This window comes from Grampus griseus (genome assembly GCF_964374135.1).
Source record: "Grampus griseus genome assembly, chromosome: 7".
NCBI classification, from domain to species: Eukaryota; Metazoa; Chordata; class Mammalia; order Artiodactyla; family Delphinidae; genus Grampus; species Grampus griseus.
Window position 1 is genome coordinate 56,563,273 of NC_139001.1, and position 24,922 is coordinate 56,588,194.

Consider the following 24,922-nt stretch of genomic DNA (forward strand, 5'->3'; position numbering starts at 1 on the left):
TTCCTGTCCTTTATCTTTGATTCTGTTGGACTGTCTTTTTCTTAATTTGTAGAAACTTATGTCTCTCACTGTACAAAGGTTTTTAAATTTATGTGCAATAAAATCCATAATTTTTTTCTTCCATGAACTCTGAATTCTGTGTCTTGCTTGGGCCTCCTACGCTATATCTCCTATATTTTTTCCTAATTATTTTATTACAATTTGGTTTTTGTTCTTATTTTACACTTAAATCTTTAATTCATCTGAAATTTATTCTAGCAATGTTATGACTTACGAGTTGTCCCAACACCATGTATTGAATTATCCATCTATAAACGCCTCCTCCTAGAGTGACCACTCCAAAAAGCTGACAGACTGATAAAATTCCTAGAAATTCTTAAATTTCACTAATGGAAGCAAAGTTCCAAACTTATTAAAAGCATACTAAAAGATATTCATCATTTTTTCTTTAAAAGAAATCACACACACACACACAAAAAAAAGAAATCACACATTAGGGAATACAGTATACTAATATCAGCATACACTGAAATATTTTAACATAGCAGCAATCTAAATTAAATTAATGATCTAATTTGTTTTAAACATAAATGGTATAAATAGAAATATCGTTGTTTGAAATCTCAAGATTATTCATTGATTCAGGTCACGAATATTTACTGAGCACCAACTGACAGGTCCTCAAGATACTACAGACAGGGACTTTCCTGGTGGTGCAGTGGTTAAGAATCCACCTGCCAATGCAGGGGACAGGGGTTCTAGCCCTGGTCCGGGAAGATGCCACATGCTGCAGAGCAACGAAGCCCATGCGCCACAACTACTGAGCCTGCGCTCTAGAGCCCACGAGCCACAACTACTGAGCCCACGTTCCACAACTACTGAAGCTCACATGCCTAGAGCCCGTGCTCTGCAACAAGAGAAGCCACTGCAATGAGAAGTCTGCGCACCGCTACAAAGAGTAGGCCCTGCTCACCGCAACTAGAGAGAAGCCCTCACGCAGCAATGAAGACCCAAGGCAGCCAAAAATAAATAAATAAATTTTAAAAAGAAAAAAGGAAACTAGAGACAAAGTAAGTATTATCCCAGTTTTCACGAAGCTTGCAATCTAGTGGGAGCTTCCCTCTCTTTTAGAAAACAGTCTTTAAGTGAAAAAAGGAAAAAAAGAAGTGTATGTTCACACAAATGCAATGAAAAACATTTTGGCAAATTCTGTAACACATTCAGTACTTTCCATTTCAAAAATACTACCTTATTGTAAATGTACCTATGTATCCTCATGACTGAATATTTACCATACTCACCGTGAGAATACTGCTAGGCTGTTTAAGATTAACTCCATTTAAAGATTAACTATGACCCATCAACCTACACCTACAATAGTCTCCTCACTTTCTCAACAATATGTAATTTCTTTCACTACAGTAAATAAGAACCTCGATAACAGAAATACATTATAAATCTATTTACATCAGTCATGTTCAGTCCGTCAAGTCAAAGGTGTTTCAAAAAATTCATGTAGACTTAAAATGTGTCAACGAATCCTAGAGACGGAGCAAATGATAATACTGTGCTGCTCGGAGAGGAAACTTCGGTGGCCACTCAAATGACAATGGCGACTCACTAGTGACAATCACCTTAAACTTCAGGTCCCACACCGAGGTTGCCCCCATACTTAATCACTGAAGCCTTCGGAAACCCTGCCCCTGTGGCCACGCCCCTACCTTAATTCCAACCCACGGCGTTCTCCACGCACCCCAACACGTCCAGACCCAGTGGGCAGCTGGACAAAGCAGTGCCCAGGAAAGATAGCTGGAACTCCCAGTCCTACCGGGTGACCTTGGCCAAATTTCTCCCCCTCCGTTTTCTCATCTATGAGATGCGGCTGGTAGTCAGTGCCCACCTCCATCCCCAGGCCTGGGTTCAGCGTCTAATGCTGCAAGGCTGGAGGAAACCTGCAGTCCTAAAGCCCACAGTGCTCCCCACGACTGCCCCACGCCGGTCCCCGCCTCCGTCCGGGTCCGCGGCCATGCACGCTACCTGCAATCTGCGAGACGAAGGCTTCTGCCACTAGAGACATGTCGGCTGGGCGGCCCTGCGCCCGCGGTTCCTACTCCCCGGGAACCTCAGCGAACTCCTGCGCACCCCGGCGATTCCTGGTACCTAACAGACCTGGCACCGGCTGAGGCTCGGACTAGCAAAGCCCACCCCCGCGGCGGCCGTGCCTGCTCGTGCGGCGAAGACCCTAAGGTTACCTCCAGGCCAGGCCAGGAACTTCCGGCGCAGCTGACAGCGGCGAGCAAGCACTTCCGCCGGCCCCGCCTCTGACTCCTCCCGGCAGTGCTGTTCCGGGCTCACGGCCGCTGGGGGCCGCCGGTGGGCGGGGGAGGGGAGGGAGAGGGGAGAAGGGTGTTTGATTCCCGACTCCAGCCTACCCGGAAGGCGGGGGTACCCCAGAGGTTTTCAGTTTCCTTTCTAAGCGAGGATTTTGTAAGCAAGTAACTTTTTTTTAAAGTCGTTTCAAACAACAAGCATTTGTTTGCTCTTATTTGTATAGGTTGGTGATTTTTTTAATTCTATTTTTTATATAAGTTTTAAAGGTTAAACTCTATTTACAGTTATTACGAAATATTGGCTATATTCCCCGTGTTGTATTGATACAGTACATCCCTGTAGCTAATCTTACACCCCGTAGTTTGTACCTCCCACTCCGCCACCCCTGTATTGCCTCTACCCCCCGCCACTGGTAACCATTAATTTGTTCTCTATATCCGTGAGTCTGTTTCCTTTTTGTTATATTCACAAATACAATATTTGTTGTATTTTTTAGATTCCACAAATAAGGGGTATCATCAAGGCAAGTAACAGTTTTAAGTGTCCACTGGATACTAGGCACTTAAAAAATATGTACAGTATTCTATTTCATGTCATCCTCTAGATGACCAATAAGATGATGTTATTGCAATTTTACAGATAAAGAAACAGGCTTAGGGATTTTAAACTGCCTGCGCAGGGAGTCCACTCAAGCCCAGATTCAAACCCACATTAATTTCCTCTGTTCAACTATACTGTTAGGTTGATTAGTCCATGGACAGACGTTAGTGTTTATTTCTTTATTCAAACATGCTTGCCAGAGAGAAGGCGGCTTGAGCAGCACCTAAGCTAAAAGTTTGCCCTTCATCTCTGTGCACCTGAAATGAAGCTCATCTTGGAGAATAAAATACTCTAGTCACACACTTCAGTTCATCCCTTTCAGGGGTAAAAGGGGCAGGAAGTGGAGACACCTAAATCCCATAGATGACTTTTTACCCCTTAACCTAATAACTTTTTAAATTATACATAAACAATTCAAGAAAACTCAGACTATATTACAGATTTAGAGGAATGAAATATTACAAGTGAAACAGACTTCAGAGATCATCTGGAGGGCCAAAGCCCCTCTTTAACTGATGATAAACAGGTTCAGAGTGATGAGGTGACTCATTTTAAATCACACAGTAATTGGAAATCCAAGCCATAGCAATTAGGCAAGAAAAGGAAATAATAGAAATTCAGTTTGGAAATGAAGAAGAAAAACTGTCACTATTTGCAGATGCTATGATATTAAATGTAGAAAACCCTAAAGACCACCAAAAACATTTTAAACTAATAAATGAATTCAGTGAAGTTTCAGGATACAAAATAAATACATAGAAATCTGTTGTTTCCATACATTAACAACAAAATGTCATAAAGAAAAATTAAGAAAACAATCCCATTTACAATTCCATCAAAAATAATAAAATAGGGACTTCCCTGGTGGCACAGTGGTTAAGAATTGGCCTGCCAATGCAAGAGACACAGGTTCGAGCCCTGGACCAGGAAGATCCCACCTGCTGCGGAGCAACTAAGCCCGCATGCCACAGCTACTGAAGCCCACTCATCTAGAGCCCATGCTCCGCAACAAGAGAAGCCACCGCAATGAAAAGCGCACGCACCACAACGAAGAGTAGCCCCCACTCGCCACAACTAGAGAAAGCCCGTGTGCAGCAACGAAGACCCAACGCAGCCAAAAATAAATAAATAAGCTTATAAAAAATAATAATAATTGATTTTAAAAAATTGAAGAAGACACAAATAAATGGAAAATATTCTGTGCTATGGACTGGAAGAATTAATATTTTTAAAATGTCCATAATGCCCAAAGCAATATACAGACTCAATGCAATCCCTATAAAAATTCCAATGGCATTTTTCACAGAAATAGAAGAAACAATTCTAAAATTTGTATGGAACCACAAAAAACTCCAAATAGCGAAAGTAATCTTGAGAAAGAAAAACAAAGCTGGAGGCATCATGCTTCCTGGTTTCAAACTATTTATATTACAAAGCAGTAGTAATCTAAAGAGAATGGTATTAGCATAAAAACAGGCACAAGGATTAATAAAACAGAATAGAAAGCTCAGAAATAAACCAATGTATATGTCAGTTAATTTATGACAAAGGAGCCAAGGATATACAGTGGGGAAAGGACAATCTCTTCAATAAATGATACTGGGAAAATTGGACAGCTGCATGCAAAGGATAAAACTGGACCGCTACCTTACACCATACACCAAAATTAACTCAAAATGGATCAAAGACTTGAATATAAGACCTAAAACCATAAATCTCCTAGAAGAAAACATGGGCAGTAAGCAACTTGACATCGATCTTGGTGATGATTTTTTTGGATTTGATACCAAAAGCAAAGGCAACAAAAGTGAAAATAGGGCTTCCCTGGTGGCGCAGTGGTTGAGAGTCCGCCTGCTGATGCAGAGAATGTGGGTTCGTGCCCCGGTCGGGGAAGATCCCACATGCCGCGAAGCGGCTGGGCCCGTGAGCCATGGCCGCTGAGCCTGCGCGTCCGGAGCCTGTGCTCCGCAACGGGAGAGGCCACAACAGTGAGAGGCCTCCATACCACAAAAAAAAAAAAAAAAAAAGTGAAAATAAACAAGTGAGACTACATCAAACTAAGAAGCTCTGCACAGCAAAGGAAACAATCAACAAAATGAAAAGGCAACCTATTGAATGGGATAAAATATTTGCAAATCATATAGCTGTTAAGGGGTTAATATCTATAATACATAAAGAACTCATACAACTCAATATTTTTTAAAATATAATTTAAAAATGGGCAGAGGGAATTCCCTGGCAGTCCAGTGTTTAGGGCTCTGTGCTTTCACTGCTCAGGGCCCGGGCTCAATCCCTGGTCAGGGAACTAAGATCCCACAGGTTGTGCAGTGCAGCCAAAATAAAATAAAATAAAGTAAAATAGAAATGGTCAGACAACTTGAACAGGCTTTTTTCCAAAGAAGACATACAGATGGCCAACATGAAAAGACGTTCAACATCACAAATCATCAGGGCAATGCAATTCGAAATCACAATGAGATACACCTCACACCTGTTGGAACAGCTATCATCAAAAAGTCAAGAAATAACATTGTTGGTGAGGATATGGAGAAAAGGGAAACTTGTGCACTGTAGATAAGAATGTAAGTTGGTGTAGCCACTATGGAAAACAGTATAAAGTTTCATCAAAATAATTAAAAATCGAACTACCATACAAACCAGCAATTCCAATCCTGGATGTTCATTTGAAGAAAGGAAAATGCTAACTCGAAAAGATATATGCACCCCCATGTTCACAGCATTATTTACAATAGCCAAGATTTGGAAGCAACCTGTGTCCATCAACAGATGAATGGATAAAGAAAATGTGGTATTCGTTTATACATGCAATGGGGTATTATTCAGCCATACAAAATAATGAAATCTTGCCATTTGCAACAACATGGATGGACCTTGAGGGCATTATGCTAACTGAAATAAGTCAGAGAAAGACAACATATGATCTCATTTGTAAGTGAAATCTCAAAAAAAGAAAGAAAGAAAAGAAAAGAAAAAAAGCTTATAGATACAGAGAACAGATTGGTGGTTGCCAGAGGTGGGGTGTAAGTATTGGGTGAAATGGCTGAAGGGAGTCAAAAGGTACAAACTTCCAGTTATAAAATACGTCAAGGGGATATAATGTACATCGTGGTGACCATAGTTAACAATAATGTATTGCATATTTAAAAATTGCTAAATCTTAAAAGTTCTCATCACAAGAAAAAACTTCTGTAACTATGTATAGTGACAGACTGTTAACTAGACTTATTGTGGTGATCATTTTGCAACTGTACATACAAACATGGAATCATTTAGCTGTACATCTGAAACTCATACAATGTTGTATGTCAATCATACCTCAATAAAAAAAGAATCACACAGTACATTTAAAAGTCAGATAGCTTACTAAGTTTCTGCAAAGAAACCTGATGTTCCAAAAATTATTGCCCATGACATTTAGAAAGCAATGTCTCCTTTCTTTACGCTTCCATAGGTCTCTAAAACTGTGTGACAGTTTATTGTTCACATTTCTGCCTCCTTAACTAGTGCAGTAGTTTCATAACAGATAACCACAAACTGAGTGGCTAAAAACAGTAGAAATTTATTCTCTCAAAAATGTGGAAGCTAGAAGTTTGAAATCAAGGTGTCAACAGAGCCATGCTTTCTCTCCAAGCTGCAGGGAAGAATTCTTAGGGAATTCCTCTTTGTAGCTTTCGGGGGTTGCCAGCAATCGGTCCTTGGCCTTCTTTGGCTTATAGACACATCACTCAAATCTCTGCCTCCGTCATCACACGGTGTTCTCCCTCTGTATCTATGTGGGCACATTTCCCTCTTCTTATAAGGCACCAGTCATTGGCTTAGGGCCCACCCTAATTCAGTATGACCTCATCTTAAACTGGTTTCATCTGCAATGACCCTATTTCCAACTAAGGTCACATGCACAGGTACCAGCGTTTAGAAATGTGTACATATCTTATTGGGGGTGGGGGGTAGGGAACACAGTTCTACCCACTGTACTAGATAATAAATTTTTAAGGATAAGTCATCAATATTTGTATCACCTTCTACAGCTAGGAAACTTGTTAAACTAAATTTAAATTTACCAAAATCTCACGGAGACATAAACATAGTAGTGTTTAAGAAGTAGCATCGGGCTTCCCTGGTGGCGCAGTGGTTGAGAGTCCGCCTGCCGAGGCAGGGGAAACGGGTTCGTGCCCCGGTCCGGGAAGATCCCACGTGCCGCGGAGCGGCTGGGCCCGTGAGCCATGGCCGCTGAGCCTGCGCGTCCGGAGCCTGTGCTCCGCAACGGGAGAGGCCACGACAGTGAGAGGCCCGCGTACCGAAAAAAAAAAAAGCAGCATCTTCTCTGGCTGAGATTAAGAGTTGCCAAGAGGCAGAGATAATAGGTTTTTTCGTGTGCTGAAGGACTTAACACTGATAGTAAAGTGTATGCATGCTATGCCCAGTTTCCTTCTCATCCCTTGGATGACATTGACCAAGGGAAATGAACTGTTCCGGGTACTTTGGTGTCAACTGAAAGAAAAACTTTCAGTTCCTGTCTGTTCTCTCACAACAGGGAATTATATATAACTTTTAAAAGTGAAGAATAGCCATCATCTGTTCAAGTTCTATTACCAAGTTTAGTTTGTCACCTTTAAAAAGCTGAAGATAGAATGTTTTGACTGCTTTGTGACACAAGCACGTTTTTTTTTAAAGATTTCTCCATATCATAGACCCTGTGTGGGAACCTGAACCAAAGCCCTGAGAAAGTGCTGAGGATTTGGATTGGCAAAAACAAAACAAGTCCAAAGGGCAGAGGTGAGCCCCAAAATGGAAGAGAATGGCAAGAGCCAGGGACTGGGCACACATGTAAGAGAAACAGAACAAGATTAGAAGAAGAGGAGAATTCACCCTCGATATTTCAGTTGAGCATCTATGACCTGATGTGTGGTACATGGATGAGCTGGGCTGGCTGAAAGGTACTGCATTGGGACTGACACCAATCCTGTTCTAGCAAGCTTTTGAGAAAAAAACAAAGATCTGCTAGGGGAAACCGTCTACGCTCAACTCTTTCTTCATTGTAGCCAGGGAAACAGAATCATTGGCACCATATGGATTCACTTTTTCTCCCTGACTGATAGTTCTTTGCTTCCCACACAGGCTAATTTGTGCTGGAAAGAATCTATAAATGTGGGAGGTCTTTATTACTAAAAATTAAATCCAATAAAATGCAGATGTCCTGACGGTGCCCACAAACAAGCTGTCTTTGTAATAAATAGCCAACTGGAGAAAATATATTTATGCATCTGTATTAGAACAACTGGCAGATTTAAAACTGAAGATCTGTTTAAGATCACCACAATTAGGGAACATACAAGAAAACAAGCCACTGGAATTTCTAAGAATGAGGTCATAAAACAAAAGTGCTAGGGAATTCATATGTTACTAAAAGGATAATCACACAATTATTTAAAATAAAATATTAATGCATGACGCTAACAGCCTTACTGTTTGCCCTAACAAAATCACTTTTCTTGCAAAACTGTTCTGTCAATGTCATTTTCAAGTCTTAATCTGGATTTTATATTACCATGTTAAATTAAAAGTATATAGTGATCATGATGAATATATGCTTTATTAAGCTTAAAGTACTAAGGCATTTTATCTTCATTTCATTTTTCTGTAGCAGAATGTTAATATTTTAAATGTAAATATTTTCTTTTTTCAAAAATGCCTGCAAGAGAAAATTTGAGGCTGAGATTTCTTCAAAATTATACTATTTACTTAACAATGATATAATAAATCAGGTCTTTTTTGTCAAATTAGTTCCCCCCCAACTCCCATCAACAGAATTAACTATGATTAATTCAATCAATCCAAATAGAGTGTTAATATAGTTTAAAACACTAAGGTAACCATGTTATGCACCAGAGCTTTTCTGTTCATCTGTTAACAGTTTTTACTTCTTTAAAAACAATGGAACTGTAGGCAACTATAAGCAATCTAATATATTACAGAGATTTTTTTTTAAAGGGTACAGAAATGTGACAGCCGTTGGTTCTTATCTCTCTCAACCCCTCTTTCCCGCATTTTGTTTAATTCCTAAGAAATCACGGTCAATCCAGGACTATTAGGTTCTTACCTTTTTCTCACTTTCTGATCCCACCCTCCTGCATTTTATGTTAGCACACCCTCATATGAACTGCAAGTCTATTGGCCTACACTTTGGGAACTATCTACATTATCGATTCTAGTGGGCCTAGATTCTTCAAACATTAACTGGTTATCAAAAGAAGTGAAAATGCTTAATTTCCAAAATATTCTGCAGAATATGTATGTTACCTCATTTTCACAGCTTTCCATTATTATTGGGAGCTGAGTCTCTTAACCGTATCTACTGAGGGTGCTCTTCACTGGTGGTGGATAAATGTCTTATCTACAGTTACAGGAACTGAATGAGTTAGGACTTCTCTGGTTGCAAGTTATAAAAACACAATTAAACCTAACATAAGAAAGTTTAAGTTTTTTGCCTCATAGTGGCAGAAAAGACACGAGAGTAATTCCCAGAACTGAATGAAGAGCTCTAGGAACCAGGACCTTAGTGCTTCAGCTCTCTGTCTCACCACCTCTCATCTCTGTTCAGCTTTTTTTTTTTTTTAAATTGAAGACACACCTTCTCCCAGATGGCAGGAAAGATAGCTGCCAGCAGCACCGACTTAACACCTTCCTAGTCGGGCAACCCCAACTTCCTTAAATCAATCCCAGGGAAGAATGATAATTGCTTGGATGTTCTCACCTCTGGATTAATATTTTGTCCAAGTGAATGGGTTCAGTGACCAACCAGGCCAGGGAGAAATGGGACGTGTTATAAGAAGTAAAAATGGAAGAAAAGATGCTAGGAGCCAAAACCATAGTACCACAGTCTACAGTAAGACTCAAGAGTGCTACACTGTGGCTGCCACTTGTTTTAAAACTAGAAAAGCCATTTAAGCTCTTTGGTATTTTTTTATTTCTACAAAGGGGATAATAAAATGCAATGACGTCTTAACTACAGTCTCTGAGGTGGGGGAAAGAGAGAGAAATTCTGATGATTGTGTTAACTAAAAGGAAGAGCTGAGGATACCTTCAACAAGTTATATTTATTATTTATATATATTTATTATGACATTATTATACTTACGGAAAAGTAATTACTTTTACATAAATGTAATAAGCTAACTCAGTCCTAAATCACTAGAGCAGTAAACTTACAGGTTTGCAAAACAAAACGAAAAACCCACACACAATTGTCTCATCCCTTGGTGTATATATTATCCTTCCAGAGCGGGCTAACAAGGATATACGCTTTCTGAAGCTATAAATAATATGTGTGAATATAACAACATGGAAACATGGAAAATATGAATGATGCAATGTTAAGTAATAAGAGCAGAATGTGAAATGTATTTTATTGTGAATACCACGATGTAAAAATATGCACAAAAAAACTGGGTGGGATTTCTCATATGTGGTAAAACTGTCGCAACATAGGGATGGGATTTTGATCTTTTTTCTTTTGGCTGTCTTCTAAACTTTCTGTCATATTTTCTACCACTTTTACAACTTAGGAAAAAAGTGTTTTTATCACACTGAGTAGAACTTTTTAGAAGGTGACTAAGAGGACAAGCACGCTAGCCTGTCTACATGCAGGCCTCAAAGTACAGGTCTCCACGGCCTTAATTATACTCTTGAGAACCTGCCTTAACAAGTTGCATGTTCCATAGCAGAGATTCACTGCTACGGTAACGAGAAAAGAACACGTGCAGACAGAACAACATCCAAAATACATTACTGCTTGATTGCATGTCCTTAGTCAATGCTGCACACACCTGGACAAGATATATCTCAAAGCGTGACTCCTATCGTCAAATACTGATTGGTGCATTGAATAGGGAGAAACCAGCAAACTTTGTAGACTAGTTATAGAGACTCTTGCTTTTGATGATGGTTTGGCATTGACTTTAAACTTTGTCTGAGTTTTCATATTTTACCTTATAACCCTTAAACAAAGCTGAAGAGGAAAGTGGTTAAGGAACCTGAAGCAAGAGTGTCTACAACATGTGTGTCACCAACAACTGGTAAAGAATGGGCCTAAGACAGCAGAAATTTGAAAGGACCCTTGAACACTTGGAGACACTTGTAGGAAAAGGTTCTCATTATGGAAAAATAGGTCACCTCTGATATAAAGTTGGCATCTATAAGATTATGTCCATCAACATGGCCACCACTGTTTTCCTTTGCCCTTTTTTCAAATCAGAATCTGTATTAGAGCATGAGATTTATTCACTCATTCATTCATTCATCAGGTAATTATTGGCCCCCCTTTTGTAATGCTAGGCCCTTAACATGATCATGGAGATACTATGGTGAACAAAATTCAGTGTCTGCTCTGAATTACCATCTAATTGAGATGGACCCAGTTGAGAAGATGCACAAGCAAACAAGCCATTTCAACAGTGTAACAAGCGTTATGAGTGTCCAAACCCATTCAAAGTCACAGGCAATGTGACGTAAGAAATATTTTAAGTTGCTGTGTTGCCATAGCTACCACAACTCTTCAGGGTAAGTGAAATGCCCTTGCCAGGACACCAAATGCCTTTCTGAAATTAGATGTCTGAAAATTAACTCCTTAGGCTGGTACGTAGTACACCTTCAGTAACCTGAAAACTCATCAAATATCTTAGCCTTCACAGGGGTAACGAGCAACCTTATTTTGGCACATGTGTGAACCTCACAGTCTCTCAGGGGCACAACGTGCTTCTGTTCATGGCAATTCATTATTTTTTTCCTTTCTAGATAAAATGAAAACATCTCACCATATACTCCTCAAAATTAAAAGCAACGATTTTAAGCTGTTGGTCAGCTCAAATTTCAGCATGAAACATTTGGTATCTTACCAGCTTCCCTTTTTTTAAAACAGTATCCCAGAAATAAAACACAGGAACTCAAAAGGAATAGAAGCAACTAATATTGGAAAGCAGCACTTCTCACCAATCACAGCAATGTTTCCCATTTTCTTCCTGGAAAGTTTTTAATAAGTGACTGAATATTCCTCTCTTTGCTGTTGAACCCGGTCATTCGCATGAGCCCACGTGAACTTTACTGAGATCTTCTATTTAGTTTTGTCTGTATATTACTGTCAGTAAAGAACCTAATTCCAACTATAAAATCACAAAGAATAACTGCCTTTGCTTTGTTTAAAGTCGTATTTATAACACCAGCAGTGTTAGGCTACTACTCCAAAATCATGAGAAAAAGTACTGTATGAGGAGCACTCAAAGCACATTAGTTGCATCTCAACTGTAATCTAAAGCTGAAGTATTAAAAACTCAAATAGGAAGGCCTTTCACTAGCTAAGGAGGGATAAGAGAATTTAGTTTCTTTGCACAGGACTCCCTCATCCAGTTTTCTCCAGAGGATTTGTAGCTAAACTCCCCCATATCTGAGAAAGAGAACCTGCATATATAATGTATCTAGAAAGATGTAGTTTCACACATACATAAACACAAGTGTGAAAAACAACGAATCTCAGTATCTTAAGATGCGATGAAGACAGAATGAAAAAAGATGATACCTAAGAGAACTTTTTTTAATAATAATAAATTTACTTTGGTATCTAACAACTTAAAGGTCATATAAGTAGCCAATATATTCCTATGATAAGCTAAAAATATATCTTTCAACTTTTCTTTAATGTCCATCATGTTGAAGTGTATGTTAACAGCAAGATATAAGGCTTTTAGAAAAAGAATGGCACACTGGAAAACACTTTAAGCTTACCAGCACTGCCTGATCATTTTGTGGTAAGAAAGCATATTAAGGAAAGTGTAAGTTGGATTAAAACACACAATAACAAGCCTAAAATTAAAATTAGTATCATAGCCTTCCCAGTATTTTTAAAATTTCCATTCCTGAGTATTGAAGTATATCTTCCTAGTAGCTGTAGTTAAGTCCTTTTATCTAATTGTTTTTAACTATTGTCTTGAATAATTTTAGACTTACAGAAAAGTGACAAAAATTGTACAGAGTTCCCATATAAACTTTATTCAGCTCTATCTAATGTTAATATCTTAGAGAAAAATATAATTTTATATTTTATGTAAATACAAAATTGTATTTGTAAATGTAATGTATTTGTAAAATGTATGTGCATTTGCAAATGTAAAATAAAACATGATAAAATTACTGAAACCAGGAAATTAACAGTGATATAATACCATTAGCGAATCTACAGACCTATACTAATTTCTCCAGTTTTCCTACTAACTTACTTTTTCTGGTCCAGGCTCTCACATGCATTTAGTTGTCATGTCTCTAGTCTCCTCCAATATGTGACAGTTTCTCCGGTTTTCTTTTTCTTTGTTTTCCATGACATTGACACTTTTGAAAAATACTGCTCAGTTATCTTGTACAATGTCTCTCAATTTGAATTTCTCTGATATTTCCATGATAAATTGAGGTTATGAGTTTTTGGCAAGAGTCTCCCAGAAGTGATGTTGTGTCTTTTTCAATACATCATATGAGGGGTAGACATCAATACATCTTATTACTGGTCATGTTCAATCCGATCATTGGTTAAGATACTGAGTTTTCTCCACTGCACAGTTACATTTTATTTTGTAATTGATAAGTACATTGTGGAAGATACTTTGAGACTATACAAAATCCTGTCTCTGATCATACTTCTGTCCACTAATTTTGATACCCATTGATGGTTCTTGCCTGCAACAATTACTACTTTGATGTTTGCCTAATGGTGATTTTCTACTTTTGTCTTTCCTCTCACATTTATAAATAGAATCCTACTTCGAGAAAGGGCTGTGCTTTCTCCTCTTTTTTAAATTTATTTATTTATTCATTTGATTTTTCATTTATATCAGTATGGATTCATGAATATTAATTTTATTCTATTGGTTATAAACCAAAGCTATCATAGTTTATTTTGTTGCTCAAATTTCCCCAGATTTGGCTATTGGTAGATCTTTCAAGTTGATTCCTGTGTCTTTTCAAAATGGCTCTATCATTTTTTGAGCATTTCCTTATTTTCTAGCACTAGAAGATGTTCCAGGCTCATTTTGTATTTTCCCTGCTCCAGCCATGGAATCAATCATTTTCTAAGGAAGCCTGATTTCTTTTAGTGGAGTGGTAGTTAGAAATCAAGATCTGGTTGCTAGGTATGCCCAATGCCACTGGGTTTTTATTGCTTTCAGACCCACTCAGTGAACAAAGGTAGGAAATAAATGTGTGTATGGTAACGCATGCACACACACACCTATATTTATTTCTAAAACTATTCATCCGTGTGTGTGAATATATCAACACATATATCTGTATGTATGTATATATATATATATATATCAACATATATAAACAAAATGGTAAGTGGTTTAGCTAGCAAAATTAAGTTTATTCAGGAATAGCAGAGGAATTGCAGTTCGGGACATGCAAACCATGGTGAACCATACATAGACAAATCTAGAGAACAGAGGAGAAGCCATCTTCTTTTACAGAGAAAAAGAGGAGGTTAGGAGGGGCTGTCTGCCACAAAAGTTTATTGGAGGGGAGCAGGAGTTCAGGGTGGTGGTAGCTTCTGGTTGGCTGAGTGTAGTGGTTTCTCATTGGCTAGGGAAGGAGAAAAATCTTTCCACCTTCTGCAGAGGTGTAAAGCAAGCTTCTTCCTGCTGGAGTCTGCAAGGAGTGGCAAATGGTAGTATATGAGAGCTCCTCCTTCAGGACTTCCCCACTCCAGTTCAAATGAGGTTTCCTTTATTTTCACAATACATATATGTATACATTATATAAAATATACATTATAAATATATAAAACCATGAGTTCATACTGATACCTTCAATTTTAATTCAACACCACAAAATTCATTTTAGCCTTCCTCCCTTTCCTTATTTGTAACTTCTTTCTCTGACAGTGAGAAGCCTGGCTCGCATTATCCACAATATATTTTCTTATTTGTTCAATCATAGTGTACACATAAAGTAGTTTCAGAATTGCAAAGCCATATCTCCATGGGAAACAAATTTACTAAATAGAGTACAATATTTCTGTGCAGGATTTTTGGCTTTAGCCTTATAGTTTATAGCTAAAAAACTATTTTTCCCAGGTTAGTTAAGTTAGTTCTTTTCTTCCCCACACATTTCAGTGTGACTATGTTATTCATTTAATACATTTAGGTTCATTTATGGCTCTTCATGTTCTAGTTGAGGTTACCCCCAAGTCCTGGCTTATTTCAATTATTTGTTTTGGGGAGGGGGGAGCAAGTGAAACACTACCGTGGTTCTAAGAGTCAAAGCAATATAAAAAGACGGTCACAGAGAAATGTCAGTCTCCCTCATTCATAGTACACATTCTTTCTACCCATTCTCATCCACTCCCTATAAGTAACCAATCTCATTATTTCTGGTTTATTGTTCCTGCATTTCTTTTGTAGAAGTTAGCAGATAAATGTTTCTTTTCTTAAAACCTCCTTCCTTTTTACATGAAGTAACTTATCTTCTTCAGTGTCTTTCTCTTCTCATAAATTTTGAATGTTATCCTGTATATTCTTGCATGTTTATTTTTACACATGAACTTCAGTATCAACTTATATTGCTCCATAAAAAAAAGCTTGTTGGTATTTTTATTGGAATCGCATTAAATCTATACACTGATTTAAGGAGAACTGACATCTTTATAATGTTGACTCATCCTATCCAGGAATAGAGAATGTCTTTCCATTTGTTCAAGTCTACATTTTTGGCTTTCAGGAGTGTTTTAAATTTTTCACATCTAGGTTTTTCACATTTCTTATTATGTTTATTCCTGAGTATTTAATCTTCTTTATTGCTATTAAAATGGGGTTTTCTCCAAATTTATAAACTGTAACTGGTTATTGTTTGTGTATATACACAGAAAGGGGCACATATTGTGGGAAGAGAAGTGTAGACATGTCGAATTTGAGGTGGCAGTGAAAATGTTTTGGAGGCATTTTGAGATGCAGGACTCAAGCTAGGAGAAGTATTAGGGACTGAATTTTTTTCTTTTAATCTAGGTATGGATGATAATTGAAACCAGGAGAGGGAATGTAATACCAAAGGAAGAGAGTTTTTAAAAAGAAGATGAAAACTGGAAGCTGAGGCCTGAACTTTGAAGAACACCCAGGCCTAGGACACACAGTGGTAGGAGGAACATCAGACTAAGGGAAGTCACAGAGGCCAAGAAAGAAGAAAGATCCAGAGAGTAAAAGTGAGCCTCTATGCAGAAGCTGCAAAGTCAGTGAGGCCTGAGCAAACGCCATTGAATGCAGGTAATTCTGGTGTTTCCCAAAGCTCAGTTCCCAGCATTCTAGTTCCTTCAGGCTGATAACAGGTATTATTCGAAAAATGTTAATGGAGAGCAAAAAGTTTTGAAAAACATTGGATTAATCAAAATTAAACAGGATTTCTCAGAGCTGTTAACATACTTCCATGGATTATGAATTCCCATAAGAGAGAACAGTATGCAGATCTCTACACTTTTTTTTTAACCAACTAAAAGTTAAAGAAATTATAGTAACAGTGGAAGCCAGATAACAAAGAGTTGGATGGATTTCTCAAAAATCTGTTCATTGAGTTGTAGCATTCATTTTAATAGAGGTCATACTATGTGCAAAAAGAAATATTTTGCATACGTTTTGTAGTAAATTAACCTAATGATGCCTTTTTTTTGACTGCGCCGGGTCTTAGTTGCAGCAAGTGGGATCTTCACTGCAGCATGTTTAGTTGTGGCATGCAGTATATTTAGTTCTTAGTTGTGGCCTGCAGACTTCTTAGTTGAGGCATGCATGTGGGATCTAGTTCCCCGACTAGGGATGGAACCCGGGCGCCTGCACTGGGAGAACGGAGTCTTACCCACTGGACCACCAGGGAAGTCCCACCTAATGATGCCCTAACCAATCTTTTTTTCCAAAGGGATCCTCAGGACGAGATGTATCTTGGAATACACTTTGGAAATTTTAGAGCACACTGTAAACCAATTTTCTTCAGCCTCCTCTCTGCCTTCAAAGTCAAACACAGAATCTAGGAATTTTATTTTTATTTTACAGGAAACAGAACTTTCCTACCCTGGAAGATTGCCAGAGTACTCCTAGTGTTGACACACCGCAGCCCCAGCTGAACAGCATGCTGAGAATTACTCTAAAGCCGGCACCTGTGAGCTTGGGGGGAGCAGGAGGGTGCTCTGAAGACGAGAGGGACGCTGTTGAGGGTTAGGGAGAACACCAAACCAATGGAGTCAAAAGGCCCAGGAGGGGCTTCCCTGGTGGCGCAGTGGTTGAGAGTCTGCCTGCCGATGCAGGGGACACGGGTTCATGCCCTGGTCCGGGAAGACCCCACATGCTGCGGAGCAACTAAGCCTGTGAGCCACAACAACTGAGCCCTTGTGCCACAACTACTGAAGCCCGCACACCTAGAGCCCGTGCTCTGCAACAAGAGAAGCCACGAGAATGGGAAGCCTGGGCACTGCAACGAAGACCCAACACAGCCAAAAAAAACAAACAAATAAATAATTTTTTTTTAAAAGTACCTTCAAGAAAAATAATACAAGATCTTACAGTGATGTATTTCAGAGAACGTCTCACTATAGTTTATATATTAGTTATAAATCAGAAGGCTTAGGATATAATTTCTGCTCTGTGAAATAATAAAATATCATTCATTTCCTATTATCTTTTTTCATATTCCTTGTACATCTACTATCACCCTGGTTCAGGCCAGTACCTCATGCCGGAATTTATAAAATAGACTCAACCAATTTTACCATTTCCAGTCTCTCTCAATTCCAAATCATGCCACAGGTAACCACCAGATTAATCTTCCTAAAAAGCTGCTCTTTGAGTGACATGCTTTCTACATTTCTCTCATACTTCCCTATACAACTTAGACATTTACTCACTATCCGCCTGTACTCCTTGTTAATTCTTGATTTTGTTCATAATTTTACTCTCATCTAGAATGCCCGTCTTCCTTCTCTATTCCTTTTCAATCCCTGCCCATTTTTTAAAGTTTCTATTCAAATCTTTCATCTTGAAAAGCTCTCTCACCTACACCCTGGAAGGAATCTTGCCCCTCTGAGTACACCATTAGGTTCTAGCATCTCAAATATTCACCCATCATTGTCACATAGAGTACAAAGAATCCCCAATTTACAAACAAGTTGTATTCCAAAGATATCTTTATAAATTGGCTGCTTGAAATGCTGAATACGATCTCCCTCAGAAGTCAGATTATAAATGCTGGTTGGATTTTTTTTAACTTTTTATTTTATATTGGCGTATAGTTGATGAGCAATGTTGTGTTAGTTTCAGGTGTACAGTAAAGTGATTCATTTACACATATACATGTATCTATTCGTTTTCAAATTCTTTTCCCATTTAGGTTGTTACATAATATTGAGCAGAGTTCCCTGTGCTATACAGTAGGTCCTTGTTGTTTATCCATTTTAGACAGAGCAGTGTGTGCACGTCAATCCCAAACTCCCTAACTATCCCTCCCCACTACCCTTCCCCGCTGGTAACCATAAATTCGTTCTCTAAAGTCTGTAAGTCTATTTCTGTTTTGTAAATAAGTTCATTTTTATCTGTGTAGATTTTGAAGCTAGCTCACAGAAGTCTACTTAGCCTTTAAGGAAACTGAACCCAAGAGCTCAGGACCAGTTTAAGAATCTGTGGGTCAAAATTTTATGCTGTCCAAAAAAAGCAAAAAGATGAATAACAATTTACTCCTCCCTTTTGATAAAGCAATAATTTCTGCTCTTGGGCAACTTTCTACTTAATTTAACAAACATTTATTGGACAATTACTAAGTGACAGATTCTGTAGAAATACAGTGATTAAGACAGGCACATCCCTTGGCCTCATAATGGTTCCTTATCCCTACCCCCTTCGTGTATGCCATACTCCCTCATCTCATCATGCCCTTCTTACAGGGTCCAAAATTTCTGACCTAGTGACTGGGTTATTGGAAGTAGTGCCATTCACCAAGGTGGGAATTGCCAGAGAAAGGATGGGTTTGGATTTGTTTGGTTTGGAGTTTTTTAGTGGCTGCTTTTTTATGATGGTAGTGGTTTCTGCTTTTGTTATATTTTGTTTGGGAGAGAGATGTTGTGTTGGGGAGAGAAGATTATGTCAAAATCTATTGGAGCTTAAAGTTTGGCATGCTTGTGAGATACCAGGTAGAGATCCGTAGAAAAAAATAAAGGAAATGCTGTTTCAGAGCTTATGAGGGTAAGAAGTGACTTGGGGGAATTCCCTGGCAGTCCAGTGGTTAGGACTCCTCACTTTCACTGCCGAGGTCCTGGGTTCAACCCCTGGTCATGGAACTAAGATTCCGCAAGCCATGTAGCACAGCCAAAAAAAAAAAAAAAAAAAAAAGTGACTTGGACCAGAGCTAGAGGTTTAGACCGATCAGCATACCAAGATAATCATTCGCATCGTGGGTATGAGTAAGATCATTTTTGTAAGTATAGGTGGCTTGAAGGTTTATTTTTTAAGGTGCTAAACTGGCTATATTGTCTTGTATTTTATTTTGCTTTTCCTCGAGGGCATTTTATAACAGCAGCTAGTGTTCTCCCTTAGGGCCAGAAACTTTCCAATCCAGCTTTAGGCCCCATAAAGACTTGCACGCTATATGGATTCAATAAATATTTGTCGATTGTTCCATTGTGTCAATGTTAGATTTTGAGACACATCAATAATTTCCCTAGGGTTAATAAAAGTAATTGTAAACAGTTGGATAGTCTGATGCACCACAGGCTGGCTAAACATAGCAATAATAACTACCACATTTGCTAAAATAACAGCTAAGCTGCTGTACACAATTTGGGATTAAACACTCATTAAATAATAACACAATTCTTTCCAGCTGAACTGGCCTACGCATTATTCCAAGACAGACATTAAATATTCCTGCTCCTATGTTCCCAGTGACTCTGTTTATCCCACCTAGAAAGGCTTTATCACTCCTTCGCACAGGTCCACCCTCTTCTACCTTGTTAACTCTTCCCAGTCCAATCTGTGAAGGCCTTCCTCAACACTCTGGTCCTAGAGCGTCATTCCCAACCAGTACACACTATTCTGTTCCCTTAATTTTATCTATCTAACCTATCTTCCCAATTAGACTGAAGAGGAATCTTTTAAACTTTTTAGTATCCTCCTTGCCTAGCCCAATAACACCCATAACACATTGTTGTTGAAGATGATTGAAAGATAGCCACCAAATAAGTCATAGGATCATAGGTGGTTAGAGATGGAAGGAAACTTTGAAAACCCCCTCATCCTAGCCTAACATCAAACAGACATTGTGCATTTGTCCTCAGATTGACTACATAAGCTAATTAGAAGTTCCAAACTAGGACACCTCTGACAACTGCTGAAATGAGGTACTCTGATGATAAAGCTAACTTCATCAGTCTAACCTAACTTTCTTATTTTGAAGATAAAGAAGCATAGTTCCAAAAAGCTAAAATTACTTTTCCAATGTTGCACAACTGCCCACTGTTAGAGTTTAGAAATCTTGTTTACTGATCTATACCTTGAAGGTTTTTGCATAATGCCAGAATATTTGGAGACTGGTACATTAGCTATATTACTTTTATGAAGGACAACTTGATAACTTTCCCTTTCTGCTTTCTATAATGATATTTTGAGTTCAAAATCTATCGAATAATTGAATGAGACAGTGACTGGATAAAAATTTTTCTTTGGGTTAACCAAAATAACTTTGCACTTAAAAATGTTCTTTGTGGTTATTATCACTGAATCTCAACTCTGAATGGAGTTAAGTAGGAGAAAGTTTCGAGAATGAAACTGCTTTTACTATTCTATCGTCGCTACCAACTCCCACAAGGGGAAGGATGTTATGGATTCTCCAAAATACTTCTGTAATATAGGTGTGGCTTTTTGATGTTGTGAAATCACCATGCTTTGTTTTGTTTTGAACATCTTAGATAGAATTCAATCAATTGTCTTAAAATATAGGAAGCTTTAAAAATGGAGTATACTATAACACGGTCAATACCACAACAAGAGAGTTTATTAAGTAAATTAGCATATTTACTTTCCATTACTTCCTCCTGAAGATCTGTAATAGGAATATTCAGTGCCAAAATTAAAAACTATTCATTTCACATCTATGCTTATTAAGAATTTACTTATAATTTTGATAAGAAAAGTATATTGTTTAATAGCGGAATTAGCTCTCTTGCTCTTTCCCTCCCCCATCTTTCAAACTAACAATAAAAAAGAAATATGAATTTTACTTTTCAGACAATTTATTCAGTCTTGCTATTGTTATATCTCCAGGGACTAGATTTACATTTTGAAAAAATACCACAGTGTACATGTGGTACAGGGTATTCAAATACCCTACTCAGCCAGCATATCACAGATACTGTATAATAACATCTGGGAATATTAAACTTTGCCCTTACTGGCAACCCAATTGGCATCTTTAACTTACAGTGCAGATGTTTTATACTGATGTGTTTTGAAAATATTTGAAGTATTCTCAAGACAGTATTCTGAGGTTTCTGCAGTGGTCCACTTTAGTCTTTTGAAGTTTTCTATACAATAGGATACATGCATAGATTTTCCAAAACATGCTTTGGCGGGAAAAAGAAAAAAAAAATCAAGGTGGCATTATACAAAGCTTCCCTGAGTGGTCTGTACCTAATTCCTTTCGGGCACCGTTGTTTTGGCAGTTCATGAACTTTATGACACGCATCTGATAAAACCGTTCCTGTTCCCACACTGCTTTGTGAAATCTAAATCATTTTCATGCCTTGTATTTATGAAATGCTTATATTTATAAAGTACAGATATAAACTTTTAATTTTCCCTCTGAGCACATCGTGTTTTGGCTGTGCGTTATCCAGAGGTGATGCCCCATGACAGCAATTACTGCCTGTGTGTGCAGAGATGGCTGAGGAATCCGATGTATGTTGGTGAGTCCTTCGGCAGTGTTCCCACTGAGCAGTGTTCTTTCATTAAAAGCCTCGGTCACTTCTCCTGGAACTTGCTCTGGTTCACAGCACTGGCTTCTCAACTTGAGCACAGTCTGGCTTTTGTCTACAAGAAGCTGACTTAACTGTCTGTTGCTAGTGTTTGCCAGCGGTCCGCTACTGTGCCACATGCTTAAATGTGGACCTCAGAACATTTTAAAAACAGAACTGACATCTCCCCTATTGCAGTGTGATGGGATTAGCATGTAGAAAGCACATACACTTTGGAGACACGTTTGCTTTGATATAATTCCCAGCTCCATTGCTTACCAGCTATATGACTGGATAAGAATACTCTCTGGCTAACAACAAGGACCTACTGTATAGCACAGGGAACTATATTCAATATCTTGTAATAATCTATATTATATATACATACTTTTTCAGATTCTTTTATATATATATTTTATATGTGTGTGTGTGTGTGTATATATATATATATATATACATATGACTGATCACTTTGCTGAAACTAACACATTATAAATCAACTAAAACAGAAAACAAACAAAAAAAAGGAACACTCTCTGGTTCTCTGTTTTCCCTTTTCTATGAAGATAGTTATACTTCCCTGATGAGGCTGAGTGAGGATTAAACAAAAGGAACTGAGTAGAACACTTTCCACAGCATTAGACCCCTATTAGTGTGTGCAATTGACATTCTGTGAACTCACTTGGATTAAAGTGCACACTGCTTCAATTTTTTTATTGTGGTAAAAAATAAATGACATAAACTGTACCATTTTAACCATTTTTAAGTGTGCAGTTCAGTGGCATGAAGTACATGCACATCGTTGTGCAACCATCACCACCACCACCATCTATCTCCGGAATTTTCTCATCTTCTCAAGCTGAGACTCTCTACCCATTAAACACTAACTCCCCTCCTTCCTCCCGTGGCCCTTGGCAGCCACCATTCTTTCTGTCTCTATGAATCTGACTACTCTAGGTATCTTAGGTAAGTGGAATCATGCAATATTTGTCCTTTTTCTTCAATTCTTATAAATTAGCTACAATTTGGGACTTCATTATTGATTACTTGGCCTTGGCATTAAATTATTAAGTTAACATTGCCACATGTATATCACATTTAAGATGTTAGGGTCCAACCCAATGCATCTATATGTATACGTATCCCTACTACTCTTCTAATAGGCTGTTAGACTACACGGAGATGACGACAATGATGGTGATGATGATGGCGATGACATAACCTCCCAGTGTTATCTCCTGAGTCTTCTCCTTTGTGCCCTCTGAACAGTAATTCTAACGTTAGCAAATTCCTCTCATCCTCAGTCTGTTTACAAAATCTGACTCCTCTCTTGCCTGTGGAGAATCTGAGAACATTCTGTGCCCCAGCAACCCTCTGCAGCCCTCTGGAATGGAGGCTGCTCATTTTCCATCCCCATATGCAATGGGCACAGAGGCTATATTGGCATTCTCCTAGTATTTCTGTTTTAAAAAGTATTACTCTTCAATCTTTATGCAAAAACTCTTAATCATTTGGATAAACTGAGATACCTAACAAGAATCGCTGAGGGATTAGATGTGGTGTGTGAGAAAGAGAAATGCCAATGATGATGCCAAAGTTTTAGGGCTTTGGAAGGATGGAGTTGCTATTAACTAAAATACAGAGGACTGAGAAAGCATTTGGGGGCAGAAGGATGTATCTGGAGCCATGCTTGAACATGTTAAGTTTGAAATGCTCAGTTGCTCACTAGACACCCAATGAGAGATATAAGCAGGTGATCTGGGATTCAGGGGAGAGGTTCCGAGAACCTCAGATTCATCAGCCTATAGATGATATTTAAAGTCATGAATTTGACTAAGATCATATAGAGAATAAATGGAGACAGGAAAAAGGAGAAATCCAAGGATTGGATACTCAAACATTTCCAAAGGAAAGGCCAGAAAAGTCGGAGGAAAGGCAAACTAGAGTGATGTCCTGGAAGACGGTAGAAAGTGTTCTAAGAAACAGGATCAACTGTCAAATGTTGCCAGTTGGTCAAGGAAGATGAGGCCTAAGAGATGACTACTGGTTTGGAAATGCGAATGCCTTTGGTGACATTAAAAAAAGCAGTTTCAATGCAGTGCTGGGGGTGAAGATCTGTCTGAAGTGGGTCGAAGAGAGAATTAGGGAGAGAAATTGGAGAGGGCTGGTATAAACAACTCATTCATAGAGTTTTGCAGGAAAGGGACAGAGAGATAAGTGTGTAGCTGGACAGGAAGAGAGGGCCAAGGGAGGTTTTCTAAGATGGGAGCAATAACAACATGATTGTGTGCTGATGGGAATGATATATAGAGATAGGGAGGGGGAACAACGATGCAGAAGAGAGGGAGAGAATTGCCGTTGCAACACCCTTGAGTTCAGAGTGTGACGCCGTAAATGGATGAAAGGATTGGCCTTTTCAAGTAATGTGGCACTTCATCCACAGTAACATGAGAAAGGACAGTGCATGTGGATGCGGATACAGGTAGATGGTGAGAACTGTGAAAATTCTCTTCTGATTCATTCAAGTGTCTTGGTGAAGGGAAGTCATCAACTGAGAGTAAAAAAAGGCAAGGAGGTGGTGGCGGTTTGAGGAGAGAAGGTACAAAATAGTCTAGACACTTACAGTAGTGCTACTCAAAGGGTAGCACGCAGACCAGTGCTTTCTTGCAAATTCTCTGTTACCTGTCCATGAAAGGATAAATACAGAAATTAAGAGTAAGCATTTAGAATCTTTTATAGCAATTTGACAGAGTAATTTTTAGACAAATTTAGAATTTGCATTTTGCATGTCTTTATTTCATTTTTCTTGTAACCCATTTCAGTTGTATTTTATAAAAGTATTATTCTAGGGCTTCCCTGGTGGCGCAGTGGTTGAGAGTCCGCCTGCCGATGCAGGGCACACGGGTTTGTGCCCCGGTCAGGAAGATCCCCCATGCCGCGGAGCGGCTGGGCCCG

General features: G+C 38.6%; 1 protein-coding gene across 2 annotated transcripts in view; it reads right to left on the reverse strand.

Annotated features, from left to right (window-relative positions):
• Window positions 1–2,271, reverse strand: part of MTX2 (metaxin 2) — a 63,811-nt gene extending 61,540 nt beyond the window's left edge. For both annotated transcript variants that reach the window (XM_082658687.1, XM_082658686.1), the window contains exon 1: window positions 2,038–2,271. In XM_082658687.1, coding sequence (XP_082514813.1) covers window positions 2,038–2,077 — 40 coding nt within the window. In that variant the 5' untranslated portion in view covers window positions 2,078–2,271. The remainder of the gene's footprint in view (window positions 1–2,037) is intronic.
• Between the last annotated feature and the right edge of the window lie 22,651 nt (window positions 2,272–24,922).